At 37.0% G+C, this 19,404-nt stretch overlaps 1 protein-coding gene across 1 annotated transcript; it reads left to right on the top strand.

The window, feature by feature from the left end:
* The first annotated feature begins 7,511 nt into the window (after positions 1–7,511).
* On the top strand, positions 7,512–17,606 carry LOC135687496 (uncharacterized). The gene is made up of 3 exons (XM_065204067.2): positions 7,512–7,992; positions 12,972–13,235; positions 17,453–17,606. The coding sequence occupies exons 1-3, from the start codon at positions 7,877–7,879 to the stop codon at positions 17,604–17,606; spliced, it is 534 nt and encodes a 177-aa protein (XP_065060139.1). The 5' UTR covers positions 7,512–7,876.
* Positions 17,607–19,404: the final 1,798 nt, after the last annotated feature.

The raw sequence follows: 19,404 nt of genomic DNA, 5'->3' as shown, positions 1-19,404 counted from the left end.
TGTCCTTGTTTTTAGCCGTTCTTTTCTGTCTTATTATATTATTTTTATATTATTAGTTGGTTTTTATATTATCTAAAGGCTAAGGAATAGATAGTGCCTGAATCATGTAAGATTCTATATGGCAAGGTACATTAAACGAAAATTGAACTGGTACACTCTAATACACTGAACTGTCTCGAGAAGCTGTCCTTTACTTTTAAACATATACGGATTAACTAGAATTAATTTAAGACTGTCTGAAAATGCATTATGGGATGCTTGCGTAGCGCAATGGCTTATTGTTAGCAATGAGTCTTTAACTTGCTCAGATCTTACTTTGCATCCAAATTGTTTCTTGAATGTTATGTGAATCACTTCAATCATTTCATTGCTTGTGTTAATGTTTAAGGTTATTTGGAAATTGATATGAACTCAATCGCTGTTACTGTAGTGAAGACAAAAAAGAATTTGGCTAAGCCTTCTTTAGCGTTAATCATCAAAGCCAAGACGACCAAAATCCTTTAATGGCCGGCTAGATTATTGAAGATTTTCGTTATTTTTGATAGAACCGTGAGCTGTTATATGGTCGTGGATTGCACCATCGCTTGCTGTAAAGTAGTTTCGCACCTGTTACAACGGCGGAACTTGATAATTATTTTATTGCCAAATATTTTTCAGGGGGAGCAAAGAATATGTCTCTGAGATACACGAATCATATAGGTTGGGAAGCACCACATTTTCTTGAAAGGTGGCTGAATTTTCAGATCTTTATATATAATGATAGGTTTCCTTACCTATGAAAGTTTATAGCCATACTGTCCCAAACTGTGTACCTATTATTTATAAATTGTTTTTAATTTCCTTCCAATTAGAATATTAAGTGAAGCGACTGAATTCTGTTTAGTTGATGTATGTTAGCAATTAGAATCTGTTGACTGATATACCTTGAAAGACTTTATACAGCTGTGAAGTTGACAGGCAGATCAAGGCTGGAGAATTATGAGATGAGATTGCGAACTTTATTACAAAGGAACTTTTTGTAACAAAAAGCGGTCAACAAAGAGTATATGTCTAAACAACTCGACTAATATGACGACCACCACAGTTTAATCGAAGCCCGAACAACAGTATGAGCTTTCTTTGATCAGATCAATTTGCCTAAAAACGTTGACATTGTAGACGAACAAGGTTTTTTTTCTCGAACAAAGTCACACTTTTTTCTACCTGCTGCTGTTGTGCTCAAATCAATATGATAAGCAGTGTTTGCGAACATGACATAAACTCACAGGGCACAGTCCCAGGTGGGAAGAAAAGAGCTTATGCCACAACCGATAAGGCTCAGTCAGATATTATTGTAAAACGCGTTTGAACTAAATGTCATCCCCAAGGCTGAAGTTCGGATAGCATTTTATCGACTTTTACTCTGAACTACTTTCTATTTCATCCTTTTCATCTATAATGGCAGTTACTGCCTTTATAATGCGGTAATTTCCATTGTCGAGTGAAAGGCCTGTCAAATCCACTCTTCATTTGCTATGTATAGACGGAAACACAAACTAATTTGGTCCGCTTTGTGATCAAAGAAAACACATTGGTAGGCTTACAAATGTAAGAAAGTTAAAGGCCTCTTAAGGCCTCTAATTTGCGTTTGCTTTTTTCGTGAAGAGAAGATACCCCCAAAACGTCAAAGAGTAAAGAGTTGTTCATATATTAAAACTTGAACCCGCTAGGCAGTCTACACTGCTATGTATTCTTCAAAAATCGTCAAGTTTTCTTTTAATAGTTCTAGTTCTTGCTGCACTAGTTCACAGTGACTGTTACATACTCAAAAAGCTACGGGAAACGCCTTCTGTAAGATCACTGTTCAAATAGATTAAAAGCAGATTAAGCAATGACGAACGGTGCAGATTGTAGCAGGTGATACAGATCTTGGCTGATATACGCGGATTTTAGAGATTTTTTTTTGCTTTCAGGCTCATTTTACAAGAAACCTTCCTTATTATGACAATTTGATTTTCTTTGGTTTTTTTGGTTTACACTATACTAAATCTTTGATTCCAATTCCAAATCTAAAATCTGGTAGACGCTAAAAGCTCTGCCACCTAAGCACAATCCCCTCAGGATTCCTTTGGTTTTTTTGGTTTACACTATGCTAAATCTTTGATTCCAATTCCAAATCTAAAATCTGGTAGACGCTAAAAGCTCTGCCACCTAAGCACAATCCTCTCCTCATTTTCTTGAAAAAGATGTGTTTTCAGTCTGCTCTTAAAAGCGTCAAAAGAATTCACTGCTCGCAACGTGTATGGCAATCTGTTCCAAAGACGAGGAGAGGCACCTGCAAATGCACGATCTCCAGCGGTCACTACAATCACTGCAAAAAGTCTTGGAACACTAACGTAGGTTTTCAAAGGCAAATTCAGCCATCCCTCTCTCCCCCTAGGAACAATGTTGATTTACTTAAGAAAAAAGAGAGGGGTTATGGAGTACGCTTTTTCTTGTGGATTGTTTGATATTTTTCTATACTTTCAACATTGTTTTGGGGGGAAAGGGGGGCGGAAGTGGTAGTATTCAAGAAAACAAATGAAAAATAGAAAAGCACAGCCCAAAGTGTTAGGTGTTCCAAGTAATTTTGGCAGTGATTGTAGCTTTGTCCTTGATGTTCCGAGAGTCAAGTCATCATCAACAGATCTTGTCCGTCGCGCTGCTCTTTGTAATGTGACTAACTCAGTAAGATATACTGGTGCAAGGTTATTGACGCATTTGTAAGTCAACGTTAAGATCTTATATTTTATCCTGCATGATATTGGCAACCAATGAAGCTGTTTTAACACTGGGGTTATGTGACTATCTCTCGGTCAAAATCCTGGCGGCAGTATTCTGAATTTTTTGCAACTTTTTTAACTCGCACATTGGCAAACCATATAAAAGAGAATTGTTGCAATCTAGCCGAGATGTGACAAAAGCATGGATGGCTTTTTCAGCAGCTTCTTTAATGAGATACTTCCGAGCTAGGCGGATATTATGCAAGTAGTACCTAGCTGAGCTGCATAAAGAGTTTACATGTGACTTAAGTGACAAATTAGCATCAAAGACTACACCAAGATTTCGTGATTTTTCGGTTGGATTAATTGTACTAATACCAATATTGACACACAGGTTTGACAGTTTCGCACATTGATTTCGCGTTCCATAGCCAAATACCACCATCTTTTGTAACTAATCTTGTAATATATTATAATATATAGCTGATTTCGTAGTTCTTTGTAAAGACAAACTTCCTCTATCCTAAGGGTAAGTTTGCCAATGAAGAGGTCGTCCTTTCTCCAGCCGATAAGCAAAACTTTAAAACTTTTCACGAAAAATGCTTAAAAGAAGGTGAAGTCTGTGAGCAGTAAAAAGAGCTCTTCTGCGACTTAGAACAGTCTCTCTAATAATGGAGCAGAGATTTGTTTCAATAACTATACTTATAATATTGCCTTGTTCATATTACCACAATTTCACAGCGCAAAAGAAATATTCCTAGATAACAGGGAGCCTTTCCATCGTAGAGCTCACAGACGGAAAAAAACTATAATGAGTTTTCTAAATGCTTCAGCTTTGTGTTTGTGCCTTGCATTTTTATTAGATGAGAGCTAGGCTTAAAATGCGCTTAACATCTACATTTGATTTTTTTCACATAAACCTCAATATTTTCTCTTTCTGAAATGTCTCCCCCGCCCAATCGAGAACCCTTTAAAGAATCAGGTCAAAATCGATAAGTCCGAGAAAGTTAATTGTCACTTCTATCAATTTACACCTCTGAAAAACAAAGAAGGCTTTATTGGCTTGAGAAAAACACACTCAAGTTCGATTGAGAACCAACAGCTGAAGTCATTTATCACAAGATTTTCAATAAATTAAGATTGCTTTTAATCATGTAATGCAACCAGTCGCGAAAGTGAAATGAAGAAAACACTTGTTTGCAAATAGGTTTCCTATTATTTTGAAATGTAAAAACCTGCATCAGGAAAGTTTGCATCAACAAAATGATTGATAAGATAATACAGCAAAAAGAAATAGGCGGAGTACGTGACGGAAGTGCTTAGGCTAGCTTTATGCCTGGTGTTGTTGTGAATTACACTCATTTTTTCTTATAAGAAACTGGCTATAAGAAACGAGTACTGGACAGTCAGAAAAAATTAAGAAACTCCAGTACTCGAAGCAAATAATTAAGAAACTGCTAAATCGTGATAAAACTGAGAACAACAAAATTTTGTAACATCCAAGAACATGATTGCCCTGTTGGCCTAGAATTTAAGACACAAGGGATGAAAATATACTTCTCACATCACACGTGAAGGAGTGAGATAGTGCCAGCAGAAAATATATGGTTTATGGCCATTAAGGGATGTTCTTGACATACTAAATTGAAGCGAATTTAACCAAAATGAAACCTACACCGAAAAGTTTGCACAAAAGTTAACATTTAGGATGTTCTACAAATTCATAAAAATGCAGAAAGAGTACGTATTCCCTAAGAAAATTCTCTATTATACCTGCTTATGGGAGGTATGTTAAAATGCAGTTTTATTGGCAAGATAATGGGCAAGGCCTGCAAGACCCAAACTTTACCATCTGATCCGCATTCAATGGTTGAATTTTATTCTTGCGATGATTCTCGTGATTGTATGATGAATTTATGTGGCGAGCGAGATGGCGAGTGCAGCACTCGTGGTCTTAGTGAAGAGGACTTTATCAAACAAGTTCCGATTATGATTCAGATGATACCAACATAACAACGACTATTGCAATGCATGTAGACAATTCTATCAGTGGAAAAAGAACGATGCTTGATACCTAACGAAAATGCAAATCAAAATGGACATTGTGGAAGCTATAGAGATGTGGCAAGATAAGGTAATAGCTTCGAAAAAACAAATCTATACCAAACGCCAGCATTATGCAGAGTGCAAGCGCATTAAGGCAGAAGTGAAAGAGACTGAGTTGATGATCTGTGTAGACTTAAGTGAAAGTTATAAGAGTCAACAACAGAATGAAATTCAGTGCCTACTTTGATCATTCAACTTTTAGCCTCTTTACAGCATGTGTCTACTACCGTGACACTGATGACGATGACCGTCAAGAACATGGTTTATCGTTGTGTGCTAGCTGGGAATGAGGTCATTGATAACCCCAAACAATCTGCAGGGTTTGCAGACGAGGTGTGCAATATTGACTCCTTGCTTCTACCGGGCGAGAAAGTTAGCCTTTGCAAGGTAATACCTTCCTATACGATAAGTTCTCTTATCAACGAACCCAAATTAAACACAAATATACTTGTTAGCGTGTAGTTACAAAGTCATATAAATTCTACATTCCAACATTCCAACATTCCAGTATTCCAATATTCCAACATTCCAGCATTCCAACATTCCAGCATTCCAGCATTCCAACATTCCAACATTCCACATTTTCAAAATAGCCTTTATTTAAGGTCCGATGAAGAGCCGCATTTTTCTCAGTGGTATGGCAAAGAATGTGGCCATGCTGAAAATGATGTCGATGAAAATACACGTTGCTATTGTCGTGGGAAGTACCGCATGGATGAGGAATGGATGGAGTGTCCCATTTGCCAAAAGTGGTTTCACGAACAATGTTTCGTTCTTTAGAGCTGTTAGTCGAGTTATGGTCTACTTATGAACAAGCAAACAATTCTCTACCTTATTGTCGTTTGATACAAAATGTGGCAGTGGCACTTGGAACTTCTGTTAGACGGAATTCTTATGTTAAACTAGAATCCTCATTAAATCTTGCTATGCTGCTTTGCTACTCAGATTTTCTGAAAAAAACTAATGTAAGACTCTCACTAGCATCACAGTGAAGGACTAATATTACTGTTTAAATAGTTTTGCTCTAATCGTTGTATTTTCTCCATCCAACAGTTCCGTCCAAAAGATTATTTCTATAAACTATAGGCTGAATTGAATTTTAACATTCACCAGTTTCTGTTTTGGGCTATTGTAAATGATGCTACATGTACGTTTTTGCCAAAATTTATAAGCATGGGCAGTATTCCTTTCGGACTGAAATATTTTTCTTTAGAAATAACTAAAGCCGCCCCTGCTTTTTCATGGCGTATAATGTTGCCTCAGGGTTTGAATCAATCAGAACGCAAATCTTCCTGATGAACACAAGTTTCTTTACATTCACATGTAATCATGTAGTGCAAAGTTTTGTCACATCTGGAGGTCATGTGATAATTTTGCTGCAGCGAATTATTTGCGAATTGCTATAACTGCAGCTTTGAAAAGAAATTTAAACTGGCCTTTAGGATCACTGAGAATGAAATATTTCCACTTTACGTCTAGACTTTTTTCTGTCTGTCTGCAAATAGCCATGCAACATTTTTGCACTCGTGGCAAAAAATTCATGACGCGGTGATATTGTCAATTTCCCAAAGTCATTGAAAAAAGACGTTTTAAAGTTTCACCCAGGATATCATCTTGTAGGATTGATTGATATCTTTTTTAGACAAAATTTTAAAATGTATTTAGAGAGTTAAAATTTCCTTCAAAAGACGCTAACACTGTAACTTTTGTAACATAGATTGACTATAAATTGACTGACACTAAAGTTCCATCAATGACTGCAATCATTTAATTGATAACTGATAATTTGTTCACATAAACAAAACAGTAATGGATCTTCCTAGCCTTTCAATTTCCTTTAATTAACAACAACCAAAGATCACAAAAAATAAATGTTACACCGGCGTTTCATCTTTGGTTGAAACACAGGTAATATAGCCTCCTACTTTTTGAAATCGTTTGTCAGTGACGTTTAGACAAACAAATTAAAAAGGAACCCACTTTTGTGTGTATTCTTGGTTGCTAACGATCATTCAGTATATAAAATTTCTGTTATCCTATCAGTAATGCGCAATACGTAAGATTGGATAAAAATATGAAAACCTGCCATTTCCCAGACATATTTTTACCGTTAAACGTACTTCAAAGCCGCAGTTAAAAGACAAACTTTAAATTATAATTTTCTGTAATCTATAAGCGTTTAGACTCTGGAATGCTTGTATTACAAAATTCTCATACGCCTGTTGGATGTTTGTGGAGAACTCAATTGATTTGGGAAAGTGTAGGTCCTAATCAAGAGCGTTTGCATCTGTAGCTCCTAGATTAGTGTGATTGCTGTTTGCCAGTGGAGATTTTAGCAAATAAGCCCCTTAGCAAACGCTGTTTTTGGGATTGAACAAACAAACACATATCATAAGTTACAAGCTCTTTAAAGCCCTGAAGACGTTTCACTCTTCGCCCGCAAGACACTGTAGAAAAATTTCTTCAAAGTAGAGCAAACATTTTTTCCTTCAATGAAATGCCCTCCACACCTCATCTTTTGAAAACAGACCTGCAGTTTGCGTCAACCTCACCAGATCATACAGTAAACACCACTCTAAATGAATGTTTGCTTGGAAATTATTCTTTGGGTTATTCTAAAACATATCAGCAATGACTAATGTGTTCTACACGCGGTAACTAAGAGAGCATCTGTTTAACAATCGCGCAGTGTATTCTTTTGCACTTTTCTTTGCAATATAATTGTCTATTTTACAAGCTGACTGTGAACTGTCGTTTCCTTTCTTACTGCTGAAAAATTCCCCCGTCTTCGGGCAGCTGTGATGGAAACTTTATAATAAGCAGGTTGTTCTTAAGGGCAGTGGGAGAATAATTCTGTGCAGGATAACCATTGATCAAGAACAGTTGAAGAGAAACATCTACAAGAATGTGACATTCGACCAACTGGAATTGTTCTAACGCTATCTCTAGAGAATCTCGTAAAGACCTGGAAGCTTGTACGTCATTGACGCAGAAAAGACCCTGGTTTAGAATTATTTCTTTTTTGTACTATGATGAATACTGAAGAAGTAAAAAATGTGGACAAGGCAAGGAGAAATTCGGAAAAAGAGCAAAAAAGAGCTCGAAAAACAAGTCGATTTAGAAAATTAAGTATATCAAGAGGAAGGTATGTACAAATATAAATATCACAGATGAAAATGATTGCTAGAAACTATTTAATTCTCATTCACATAATTCTGCAAGCAAGTAGTTTTAAAGTTTTTGAATATAAGAAAGTCAGATGAATTTGGAAATGTTTTTAGAATATTCAGGGAAAAAATCTCAAAAGCAACAAATAGATAGAAAAGAATTTTTCGGTTGATTTAGAACCAGAGCTACATCTTAGTTTAAAATTTTCCTTTTGGCTAGCGAGGCTTTGGAAAGGATAAAAATTAGCGTTTTTGGATTTCTACAATGATTAATATTTAAAGCATTAGCTTAATTGTTGCGTCTAATTTGCGTCGTTTTGCAACTGATTTTGCCAGTCCATGCAATTTTTGAATAGACATCAAACAGCGATTTTTTCACTTTCAACTAGTGAATGACCTGAAAGCAATATTGTAAACATAACTTCGTCACCGACTGCTTTTTTAAAAGCCCGTTGGTTTGGTAGACAAAAATTTTAATTTGTACCCATAGTTCATAGCAGTTTCGGTTTGCACAAATCAGTACTTTGAATTAAATAACTTTTTCTCAAACTTCAAATATATGACATAAGTAAATTTAGAAGGGAATAAGAACCTTTTAAGAATTTGACCTTTCTAATTCGGACAGAAGTCATAAAAAGTTTGAATTTGGCACAGGTGATCTTTATTATGTTGAAAATAAGCAGAAAAATAGTCTCATCAACTGGAAATTGGGAATTCCTTATTTGGGAAAATCCTATAGTGGCGCATTGATCATTTAAAAAATTTAATTCGACTTTCATCTTCTAGAATATGACTTCTTAATGACCTTCTGCTTTTGCTAAATATTTTAATTTCAATTTGCTCTTTCTATCAATGCAAATCAATTTAATGTGCAGATAAGATGGACTATGATAATATTCTTGTTTTGAAGGGAGTGAAGTTCCATCAATAGCAGGGGAGGTTTGACCAGAGGTCGTGGATTTGCCACACAGTGTGCACACTGCTCAATAATATCAAGTGCTCCAGGGGGTAATTTCATTGTGTAAGACAAGAGTCACAATTAGAATTTGGGACCCTTAGGACAGAATGTAATAGGTCCTCTATGTGGATGTCTGTATAAAAATGTAATGCTAGCCATGGCTGCACTTGCCTGAACTAAAATATAGTTGACAAAAAGTTTGAATTTGATCTGGTGTCAGAAATCCATTTCGAAAAAGAACATAGGGGCCCAATGGCTATGTACGAAGAAGATGTCTGGTACGTAAAATGAGCTCAGAAAAGATCGGTAGCAAGAAGGATGATGCTTTTCTATGAAGATTTTCATAAAGAAAAAATATCAGAACATTGGGTCCCGGCTAGAATTTAATCTCGTTGGCATTGTCATTGACGGTGGAGTAGCATCTCTCGGGCTGATTCGTTTTAATTTACCGTAAAAGCTCTATTCACTTTTTAAGTCCTAGAGCGGGCTTATTTGAGAGGGGGGGGGGGGGGGCGGGCTTACATAATTATTCAAAATAAAACATATCATAAAAATGCCACAATGCTCTGGGATTTCTTCGAAAGAATCAACATCACTATCCTCTTTGCCGCAAAAGGAAATCTTTACATGGGCCGTGTTTTATACACATCATCTTATCATCATCACACCCATCAAGAGAACCACTCAATGCGCATCAGGCCCGTAGCCAAGAAGTGACATGGGCAGTGGCGTCACCAGCTCAAAAAAACTGGGGTGGACAAGAAAAGAATTTCTCGTCCAGGCCCTCCAGACTCTTGGAAAATTCTTTTTTTAGTATTTTCTATCTTTTTTGAAATTTTTGGACAAGCAATTTTCTCAAGCAGCATTTTTCGTAACGGTGGCTTTTATGCCATTGAGAAAATCGAATTCGATCTGATCAGCCCAACTCCCCGAGAATTTTGTCTCCAATTTTTGATGGGGTTTTTCGTCGTTTTCATTGGATTGCCATGGCAATTTGAGTCAAGATAATACTGATGGAAGAAATATTGCTTATTGAGGTCACCTTTTATCCATGAAGGACTTAAGGATGTGCCTGGCGCTCAAAAACCCAAAAAACTTTCGCTGCTAAGCAAAGAAAAAGCATATCATAAAAATCTAAGAAAAGAAAACTTGCTGAAATGTTTGCCTGCAACAGGTCTGGGGAGTTTTCCACCCCTACTCCACAGGCCTGGCTACGGGCTTGATGCGCCTGTTTTCTTTATTCGACATCAGGGGCTTAATGGAAAGAGGGCTTAATAGAGAGGGGGGCTTAATTGAGCTTTTACGGTATGCCAATTTACAATGATTTACAGAGATTCATGATCAATTGAGCTGATTAACGATGACCTTTGCAGATTTATTATGACTCTCAATCATTATTATGATTCTCGATCACTTACAATGATTCACGATTATTAACACTGCTTTATGGTGATAGATGCTGATTCACAACCATTTGCATCTATTCACAATAGTTCACGATTATGCAGAGATATCGCAAACTTAAAGATTTTATTGTTTCAATTGAAGTTTTATAGTAAGAAAAAGTGGCTTATGATCACTGTAGTAAGATTCTGAAGCTGATTATTCTAACTGCGTCACAAATTCTGGAAGTCACTTTATGACATCTGTCCATCTAGGAACTGTTCGATGTACTTACTTTCTTACTTACTTACTTGCTTACTTACTTACTTGCTTACTTACTTACTTACTTACTTACTTGTTTACTTACTTGCTTAATTACTTACTTACTTACTTACTTACTTACTTACTTACTTACTTGCTTACGTACTTGCTTACTTACATGCTTACGTACTTGCTTACTTACTTGCTTACCTACTTGCTTACTTACTTGCTTACTTTCTTATTTACTTACAGGGTCCCCCCACTCTTATTTGTACTCATTCCTCGTACATAAAAATCTTACCCTTCCAGAAATTTTCGCGCAAAGTGCCAAGTGTGTCCTGTGGTTTATGAGGCACTTTTCAAGATAATTTCCTTGTTTGCACAGAGAAGGCTTCGCAGAGGAAGCCTGGATGATTCTGAAACGATGCACATTCTTCCATCTTAGTAATTATTCTTATTGGGTTAGCTGGAAGGTCATAGATGCAAACCCCACTGCCAAATCCAATGCAAAATTCAAAATGGCTGCACAAAACTGCAGCTCGATGCTGCATCAGTGACGTTTCCTTCATGCCCTTCTTTAACAGCAAATTGGTCAGCCTCTAAAATAGGTTCAGCCTCTAAAATAGGTTCATCCCCCAACCAAGAAAATAGATCCGTCTCGCAGGAAAACCTGATTTTGGCAGGGCAAATTTTTTCTACCAATGGTCTACTTTGTTGTTTTTCTTATAACTGTAACAAGAAAAAAGGTTATGCTTTGAATTTGTCTGTTCCAAAAGTAAAAAGATACAGACTACCAGTTGATCTCTAAAGGAGTGAGCTTGGGCTGGACGGAATGGATCTTAAAATAGATTCTAATTTCCTTTGAATGAGGACTGAAATGTTAGAATAGGATTTGAGAAAATAAAGTGAGAGAAGTATGAGCGTGACAAGACCAGAACAAGGATCCTGCGGCACCTGACAATAACGCATCGTTGCTCTACCACTTAGTTTCCCATTCACGTTTTCAAATCCAACTCAAAGCAGAGGTGACGCCAGAAATCTTCCGACAGGGGGGCTGGAGCTTCCGACAGGTGGACTAAAATGACTAAAATAAGCAGTTTTCGTACGTTATTTCGTCAAATTTGCTCCGACAATAACCTAAAATTTCCTCCGATGGGGGGGCTAGATGCTTCCGACGGAGAGGCTGTAGCCCCCCCTAGCCCTCCCCTGGCGCCACCACTGACTCAAAGCCCTTCCCTGGTCGTGTCACTCGCTTTCATGGTTTGGCTTTGCTATAATGCATCATTTGGCTTGAAGGAAGACTTTTTAATTACAAGTTTGAGATTTGCAATCTGTCTCTTTCGCATAATCAAGCTTACTCAATCCTCCCTCAATTTCAGTTTTGTCCTAAATATCTGTTACTATTTGTAGAATTCAGAGTAGGATCCCACTCCTCTGAAAACCTTTATTATTTGCATAAGAAAGTTACTGTTTTACCGTTCTGTCGAAAAAACTGGTCTTGAAGTTCATTTTTGTTTGTCATCAAGTAAAAATCAACATATGAAACTCATATGTAACTGCAGGCTGACGTTTTCAAGGTTAGATCCCAAAGTATAAGGATCTATTAAAACTGAAATTTTCCCAGTTTTTTATAGCTGTTAATTTTGAAAATAATATTTTGAAATGAAATTAATGCAAGAAAAGCTTTCAATTAATTGAATATAAAACACTGTTCCTTAAAAACTATATACTTGTGCCAAACGCATAACTGCCATTTGAATTTGGCATAAGTATGTTCTCTTTTTTGTCAAAACAGCCCTGCTATATTATCTTAAGCCTTTATTTAAAAGTTAGTACTTTTACAGGGCCCGCACCACGAATTTTGAAGTGGGGGGGGGAGGGGGGGGGAGGGGGGAGGGGGCAAGGCTAAAAATTTAGGGGGCCAAGGCTTCTTACCCCTTTTATTGCAGTTTTAAAACTACTTGCTTCGCAAAAAAGTGGGAGGAGGGAGGGGCATGGCCATCCCCGACCCACCCAGTGGCGCGGGTCCTGTTTTATGAAAACAGCACAGTCTGATCCCGAAAATAAGTCTCTTATATGAGAGTTTTTGCTGTTGTACAATCGATTTAAAACACGAGTTTCCAGCTCTCCCTGTTAAAAGAAGCCATTTTCCTACCCTGGGTACCAGAGCCGCAAAAATTTAACGGCAGCAACTGCAGAGGCGAAGGAGAAAGAAGAGGGAAGAGGTAGACAGAGTCTTCTTCCCTCTTCTCACTCCTTCGCCTCCGCAGCTCTCATTATTTTTTGCTGCCTAGGGTACCATTTTCCATTTGAAAACTATTTCGCCTTTTTGAATCCTACTTTTTATGTTTCTAGAGCGAACACAAATAAAGACAAACGGCGTAACAGTGAAGAGGTCCAGCTTTTACACACAGCCGAGGAAGACGAAACAGAGGTAGAAGTAGACAGAGAATCGACAGGAAGTAGAAAGATAGGAGTACCGACAATCGACGAAATAGAGTTGAAGGAGGTGCCAGTGTATATGATTTGCCCAAAGTGTGGAGAAAAGGGAGTGACCAGAACGACTGTGGAGAGATCCAAGGAAGCTGAATGTGTTTCACTATGCCTTTGCTTGCTGCAGTGAGTAGATTTTGTGACGTAATCTAAATCTTCCTCAATTTGCTGAATATTTTGATTACGCTATACGACAAATGTTTACAAAGCTGATGTTTCCAGCTTCTCAACAAACTTTAGCCACAGCTAAGCTCAAGCAAAAACTTTGTACAGAGAAAGCTACCATTGTTGCGCCAAATGGTTAGTTATGTGAATACTTTTCGGAGTTTCTATCGATTGAATTAGAACCAGGACTGCTGACAGAGGGGGATGCCCAGGGCCATTCTGGGGCCCGTTATTGTATTAATTGTCATGTTCTGGAAGCTATTTGTTATCAAGCAAGCAGCTTACACGCACCGGTTGCCCCAGGACCCCACCTCGGTGGATTCTTAAAGACACAATTCTTTGTTTACACTGTTAAGATTTACACGCCTTACCAAATAGCTGGAAAATTTGCAGAAAAGTTTAGTAGTTGTAATATGTCATTTTCAATAACGATTTACGAAAATATTGCTATTCATTATTAAGCTGCTGATAAATCTTAACTGGCTTGGTCGGTATCATCTTCATAACTTGAAAATCAACATTCTACATAGAAGGGAAAAGGAAAAAAAATGGAAGAAGTACGAAAACCCGGGAAGGTAGTTTGAACTTGGCGCCCTCTTGCTCTTTAATTGCAAAAAGCAGAGCTGAAGTTTCTCCATACAATGGATTAGGTATCAATTTCAGATATTTGTGTTGGGTATATGAAATTATAGTTTAATCACAAAACCTTACATTCAAACTTACCCAATAATTTCACTCCCCCTTCAGTCAAAGCCTCTTCCCAACGCTTCATGTCAAGCCATCTGCAATTTAGCATTTGAAAATCCATCAGCTCATTGATGTCGAGTACTTCAACCGAAGTGTTCCAAGCTGAACAAGCGAGTAGAATCAACAGCTTTCACTTAAGGAATTGAAATTGAAATACCAAGAGGCTCGGCAAGGTAGGTACTGTTTCCCCTGGAGATGCGTGAAATGCAAACCGAAAGCGTATTTAAAAGAAAGCAGCAAGAATCCTTTCCTGAACAGAATTACAAATCTTTAATACCCACGTTTCGCGTATTATGCAAAAGGATGTGGGTGACATAAGTGATAGAATTCGTTCCAATTACGGGAATATTCTGACACCTAGTATCAGGGATGCATTTACCCATGGGCCCACTGGGCCTGGGCCCAGGAGCCCCTTAAAATTCTTCGATTTAGGGGGCCCCGTGCAAAAGTTAAAAAGCCTTTAAAGTGCTCTTGATTTCAATCTTGTGTTTGATTGGAGCTAGGGGGCCTCGTAAAGTAATGAATTATATTTTAAGAATAGAATAAAGGGCGTGATCAATTTTCAGCTCGCTCCGATCGCAGGAGGCCTCATATTTTGTTTTTACCCCAGGACTTTTGAAACTTTCGCTTGCCGTGGTTGGATTTTCTCTCAATGCAATGACTGCACTGAGTTTGTTGCTCAATTCGCCATACAGAGGTTTCTCCAGTGAAAAATGTTTCACAATGCTGAAAAAGGTAAATAAAAAAGGTGTGAACTAAGGTCCACAATGTCACAGTAGCGCATTTTTAATAGCAGCAGATTTTGATGTCCTGGGAGTTTTAAACCCTAATAAAATCATCTAAAGGTTTCAGCAGTTGGGTAGTTTTATTGGGAATGTACTGAAATGCGAAACAGATACAAGTTTATTCGTGTCTTATAGTTGGTTGATTATGTTTGATTATGTTTAGCCAAGTACTGTGCACGTGACACAAATTTTTTGGTATATTTTAAGGGGCCCCAATCAACTTTGGGCCTAGGGCTCCAACAGACGTAAATGCTGCCCTGCCTGGCCTAATCGGCCTAAATCGCTGAAATGTCTATGATGTCCTAAACGGAATTGCAAGTTATCCATTATCAATGTAACTTTCTATGATTGTTTTTCCATGTTTCAAACGTGTTAACTGTATCGTGATATTAAATAGCGGTTTGAAAGTCGTACTTGTGCGGATTATATGCCATTCTCACCTAGCCTGCGCCGCAGACCCAATCCTCCAAAGAGAATAGATTGTCTTTGGAGGATTGGGTCTGCGGCGCAGGCTAATTGTCACCGGGCGTGAAGGATTTCGGGAACTGATAAGTTACCTGGCAGTCGAGAAATCTGGAGTTACGAAATAGGCTCTTAGTCAAATAATTTGAGTTGCTGTTTAGATGTTATACTTATAGTAATATCAACTGGCGCATTATCTTCTTTTGCAAACAGTTTTGAAGTGGAGGGGAAATGGTCTTTTTGCAAGACTAGGTTGTTCCATAGTGTCTCCATCTCTGTTAAAACATGATGATTGGGTTCAGTGAAATTATTTTCTTAATCACACTCGCAGCCCCCATGAGCCAATGTTTTTTATTTAATTTTTATTTCTGCACCCAACGCAGGATGCAGGATAGCCTTTACAGCCGTCTCGATTGGATTTCGTTTGTCTTTTGGCTATTGCTTCAATTCTCCCTCCCCGCTGTTGCGATTTCATTTGTATTATCTTATCTTCAAGAATTAAAAACTTTGGAGAAACGGCATCAGTTTTTCAAACAAATTCGACTTCTTTTTTCATAAGCTTAGAGGTCCTTCCAATGTTTCAAGGCATGCTGGTTCGAAGATATCATGGCATAAAAATAAATTTTATGTGGATATTAGCGTCTTATCAGACCTGCAGCTAGAATTTTCTAGCTTTTTATACCTATAAATGAAAGGCCTGACAATTTTTTGTCTTTTTGTCGCAGAATATTTTCAATAAAACACGAAATTACTTGAGCTTTCACCGTTGCGGTGATAGACTTTACAACGGCAATGTTACCATGTTGACGTCAACCGAGAATTTTAACAACTTCTGGCGATAATCTTGTTTCCGCTTCGGGGAATTCCCAAGTCCAGGCTATGACGTAATTCAGGAACAAAGCAATCTTTGTTCCTGAATTACGTCATAGCCTGGACTGGAGATTCAAAGAATCCGGCGGACAGCCTATCCTGCGGTTCTTCCTTCTTACACATTATGACGTAATTGGCTGATAAAAATGCAAATATCAGAAAAACAGTGAATCTAAGAAAGTTTTTTTTAGCAGATTAGAAGTCAGCGACACATTCTGCATCGAATAAGCCAAAGTAATTTTTGCGTGTCAGTTCTCCTTCAAAGGAATAGTGGTATCAAGCCTCCTCAACATTAATATAATTCTAGATATCAAGCTTTTTTTCACAACTGAATGGATTAGACTTTCAAATTTTGTTTCACCCAACGTTCGATTGAGTATGAAAGTGGTGAAAGTCATATAAATAAATCGCTATTACAATCTTAAAAAGATTCTGTAAGTTTGTCATGCGTAGTTCGGAGGTCCTATCGTTGAAGATTTCACGTGACGAAAACAAAAAAAATTTGCATTTTGCAATATCTGTATGGGTGATTTTCATATTTTTAAAGAAAGAAGGTAGCGAGGCGTCGATTTTATTTTTATCTTGTGCATTATACTTTCTAAAATTTTATGACTAAAGCACTGTTAATGACTTTATTTTCAGTTGGTTGGCTTATATTCTTATGACCAGTCGGCATCTGCGAGCACAGAAGCCGTTTGGAAGGCTCTCAGGAAGTATCCCTTTCCACTAATAGGGGTATTTGAATTATCCTTATCTGCAGAAACTGCCACAAACCCTACTCCATAACACCCACCCCACCATATTTCACAAAGATTGATAAACTTGCGGAGTCAGGTCACTCCAATTAAATCGGATCACTTTTTGAATGATATTTATATACAGGTTAGCCTGCGTCACAGACAACAACTCCTCCTCAGTTATGGTCTGTGACGCAGGCTATATACAAGTATAATGTGTAAGAAGGAAGAACCGTAGGATAGGCTCTCCGCCGGATTCTGTGAATCTTGCAATGAGCAATAATACGAAAGATATTCAGGAACAAAGCAATACGACGACGAGAATCCAATGTAACCAGATAAAATTTTCAAAATGAAGTAAATTTAAGGAATACTAAAAGTAGTATTCCTGAATATCTTTCTTCTATATACAAGTAGGTTGTTCATTCATAAGTGTCGCTGCTAAGTGACCCGATTCTGACATTTCCGAGCGATTAAACAAGAGTCCTAAAATATTTATTTGTCTCTGGCGTGACTAAAAATGCTTACACACATAATAAAGTACTGTATATAAGACTGTTTGTTCTCTTTTCGACAGGTGCTATTGTTGTTGTTGGGTGCCGCTTGTACTGAAGCGAATGAAACAAGTGATTCATACATGCCCAAACTGCAGAAGGCAAATTAGTGTGTACAAGAGAGTCAATTTCCTTAGCAGATTTACAAAATCGGAAGAGCATGATGCCGAAACTTGAACATTAAGTTTTATTGCTTGTTGCCTTAATTTAAAGAAAGAATGACAAATACCAGCAGAAGAGCAATCATTTTATGTTTATGACAGTAGTGTACAAGGCAATTACATGTAATTGTGTAATACCAATTTGATTGTTCCACTATTTGCGAAGACTTTGAGAAAAAATCAGGTAAATAAAGCAGAAGGTATCTGACCAAGTTTACAGCTAGGACACCATGTAACATCAACTAGAAAGCTAATAAAAAGGATAAAACAGAAGTTTATCACGATGAAATTTCTCAGACAAGGTTGGAAGAAAAAATTTGTCATAAAAATAAAAAATTCAGCAAAACTTAGGTTCATATAGATTTTCAATTGTTGTAACTTTCGTCAATAGAAGATCTAAATATTTGACTAGATTTAAAAAAATATATTTGAAGTCATGAATCTATTTGCGCATTTGGAGGCACAATTAGGAGAAGAAACTTCATGCTGATTGTGTAAAAAAATTTAATTTCAAAATGCTTTTTAACAAATATGGAAATATGCATAATTAGGTTACGATTAGCTTTGACATAAGAACCCTTAACATATCATCCTTTCTGCTTGAAAATGTGTTTTCTTCTAGTATTTGTTGACTATCGCAGATTACATTTGTAGCTCTTCATGTCTACTTCTTAATTAATAGAATAGATTTCAAATTTTAGCTCTAGTTGGCAGTTCACATCTTTGTTGGTAAATACTGAGAAGTAATTTATCCAGGAATTTTTCATTTCAAAGAGTTTCTAATAAAACACTGTGCTTGCCAAACATAAAGAATTGAGAAATGGCTATTAAATGATCAACGAATGAATGAATGTGTACACGAATGGATGAATTAAAGAAAAAATAAATAGCCTGAACGATTTATTGTTTATATGAACTATAATGACTTTATGAACTTAAATCAGCTGTTGCACAGGGGTCCATTTGAATGATATATGGATGAATGACCCTATTTAGAATAAAAATTGAATATGCTGATGTACGTTTACCCTTGAAAATCGTACTTTGTTGTCTTTTAATAAATACAACCCCAGGCTCTCTGGACTCATATGGCCTCATACACAATTCAACCTGTTCCTTGTCAAAGATATTAACACTAAACTTAATCTTTCGGAGGCGAAAACTAAAATTTTATCATGGATATGACAATAAATAAAGGTTTTAGTCAGGTGAAAAGTTTCAATGAGACCAAATTTTTGATGTAATTAAAATGTAAAGAATAATATCCAATAACAAAGGACAGTTATGTTGAAATTTGGACGCTTTGAGAATATGCAAGACTAATCAGGAACAATGTTTACTAGCAATTGTAATGCCAAGTAAATTGCCGTTCATCGCATCATATACTTTTGTGTTTTCGATTTGAATTACTGCTGCGTCTTCTCTGTTAGTTTTTGGATCTTCTTTCGTGAATTTACATCTATTACTATAATGTTTCATCGAGATTGTATTCATAATAGCAACACAATTATCAAAAGCAGATACCGTAATTCCTCGAGTTAGCCCTCTGGGGGCCTATTTATTTTTTATATTTTTGGATGGGGGCTTATTCGAAGGGGGGGGGGCTCATACGAGGGTTGGGCTTATAAAATTATTGTAGACATTAAGAAGACATTATTAAAAGGTCTCGTTTATTTTAGAAGGAATTTTTAAATGCTCGCTTTATGAGCATTTAATTAATCACTACCAAAAGTATGCATTTGTTGTGGTAATTCAATAAAACGTCATAGGAAACCTCAGATGGCAAAAATCATCAAATGGAGGGGTCCAATTCG

This window comes from Rhopilema esculentum, chromosome 20, assembly GCF_057945365.1.
Source record: "Rhopilema esculentum isolate cy_ngs chromosome 20, ASM5794536v1, whole genome shotgun sequence".
NCBI classification, from domain to species: Eukaryota; Metazoa; Cnidaria; class Scyphozoa; order Rhizostomeae; family Rhizostomatidae; genus Rhopilema; species Rhopilema esculentum.
This window is presented reverse-complemented; position numbering and strand designations above follow the sequence as displayed.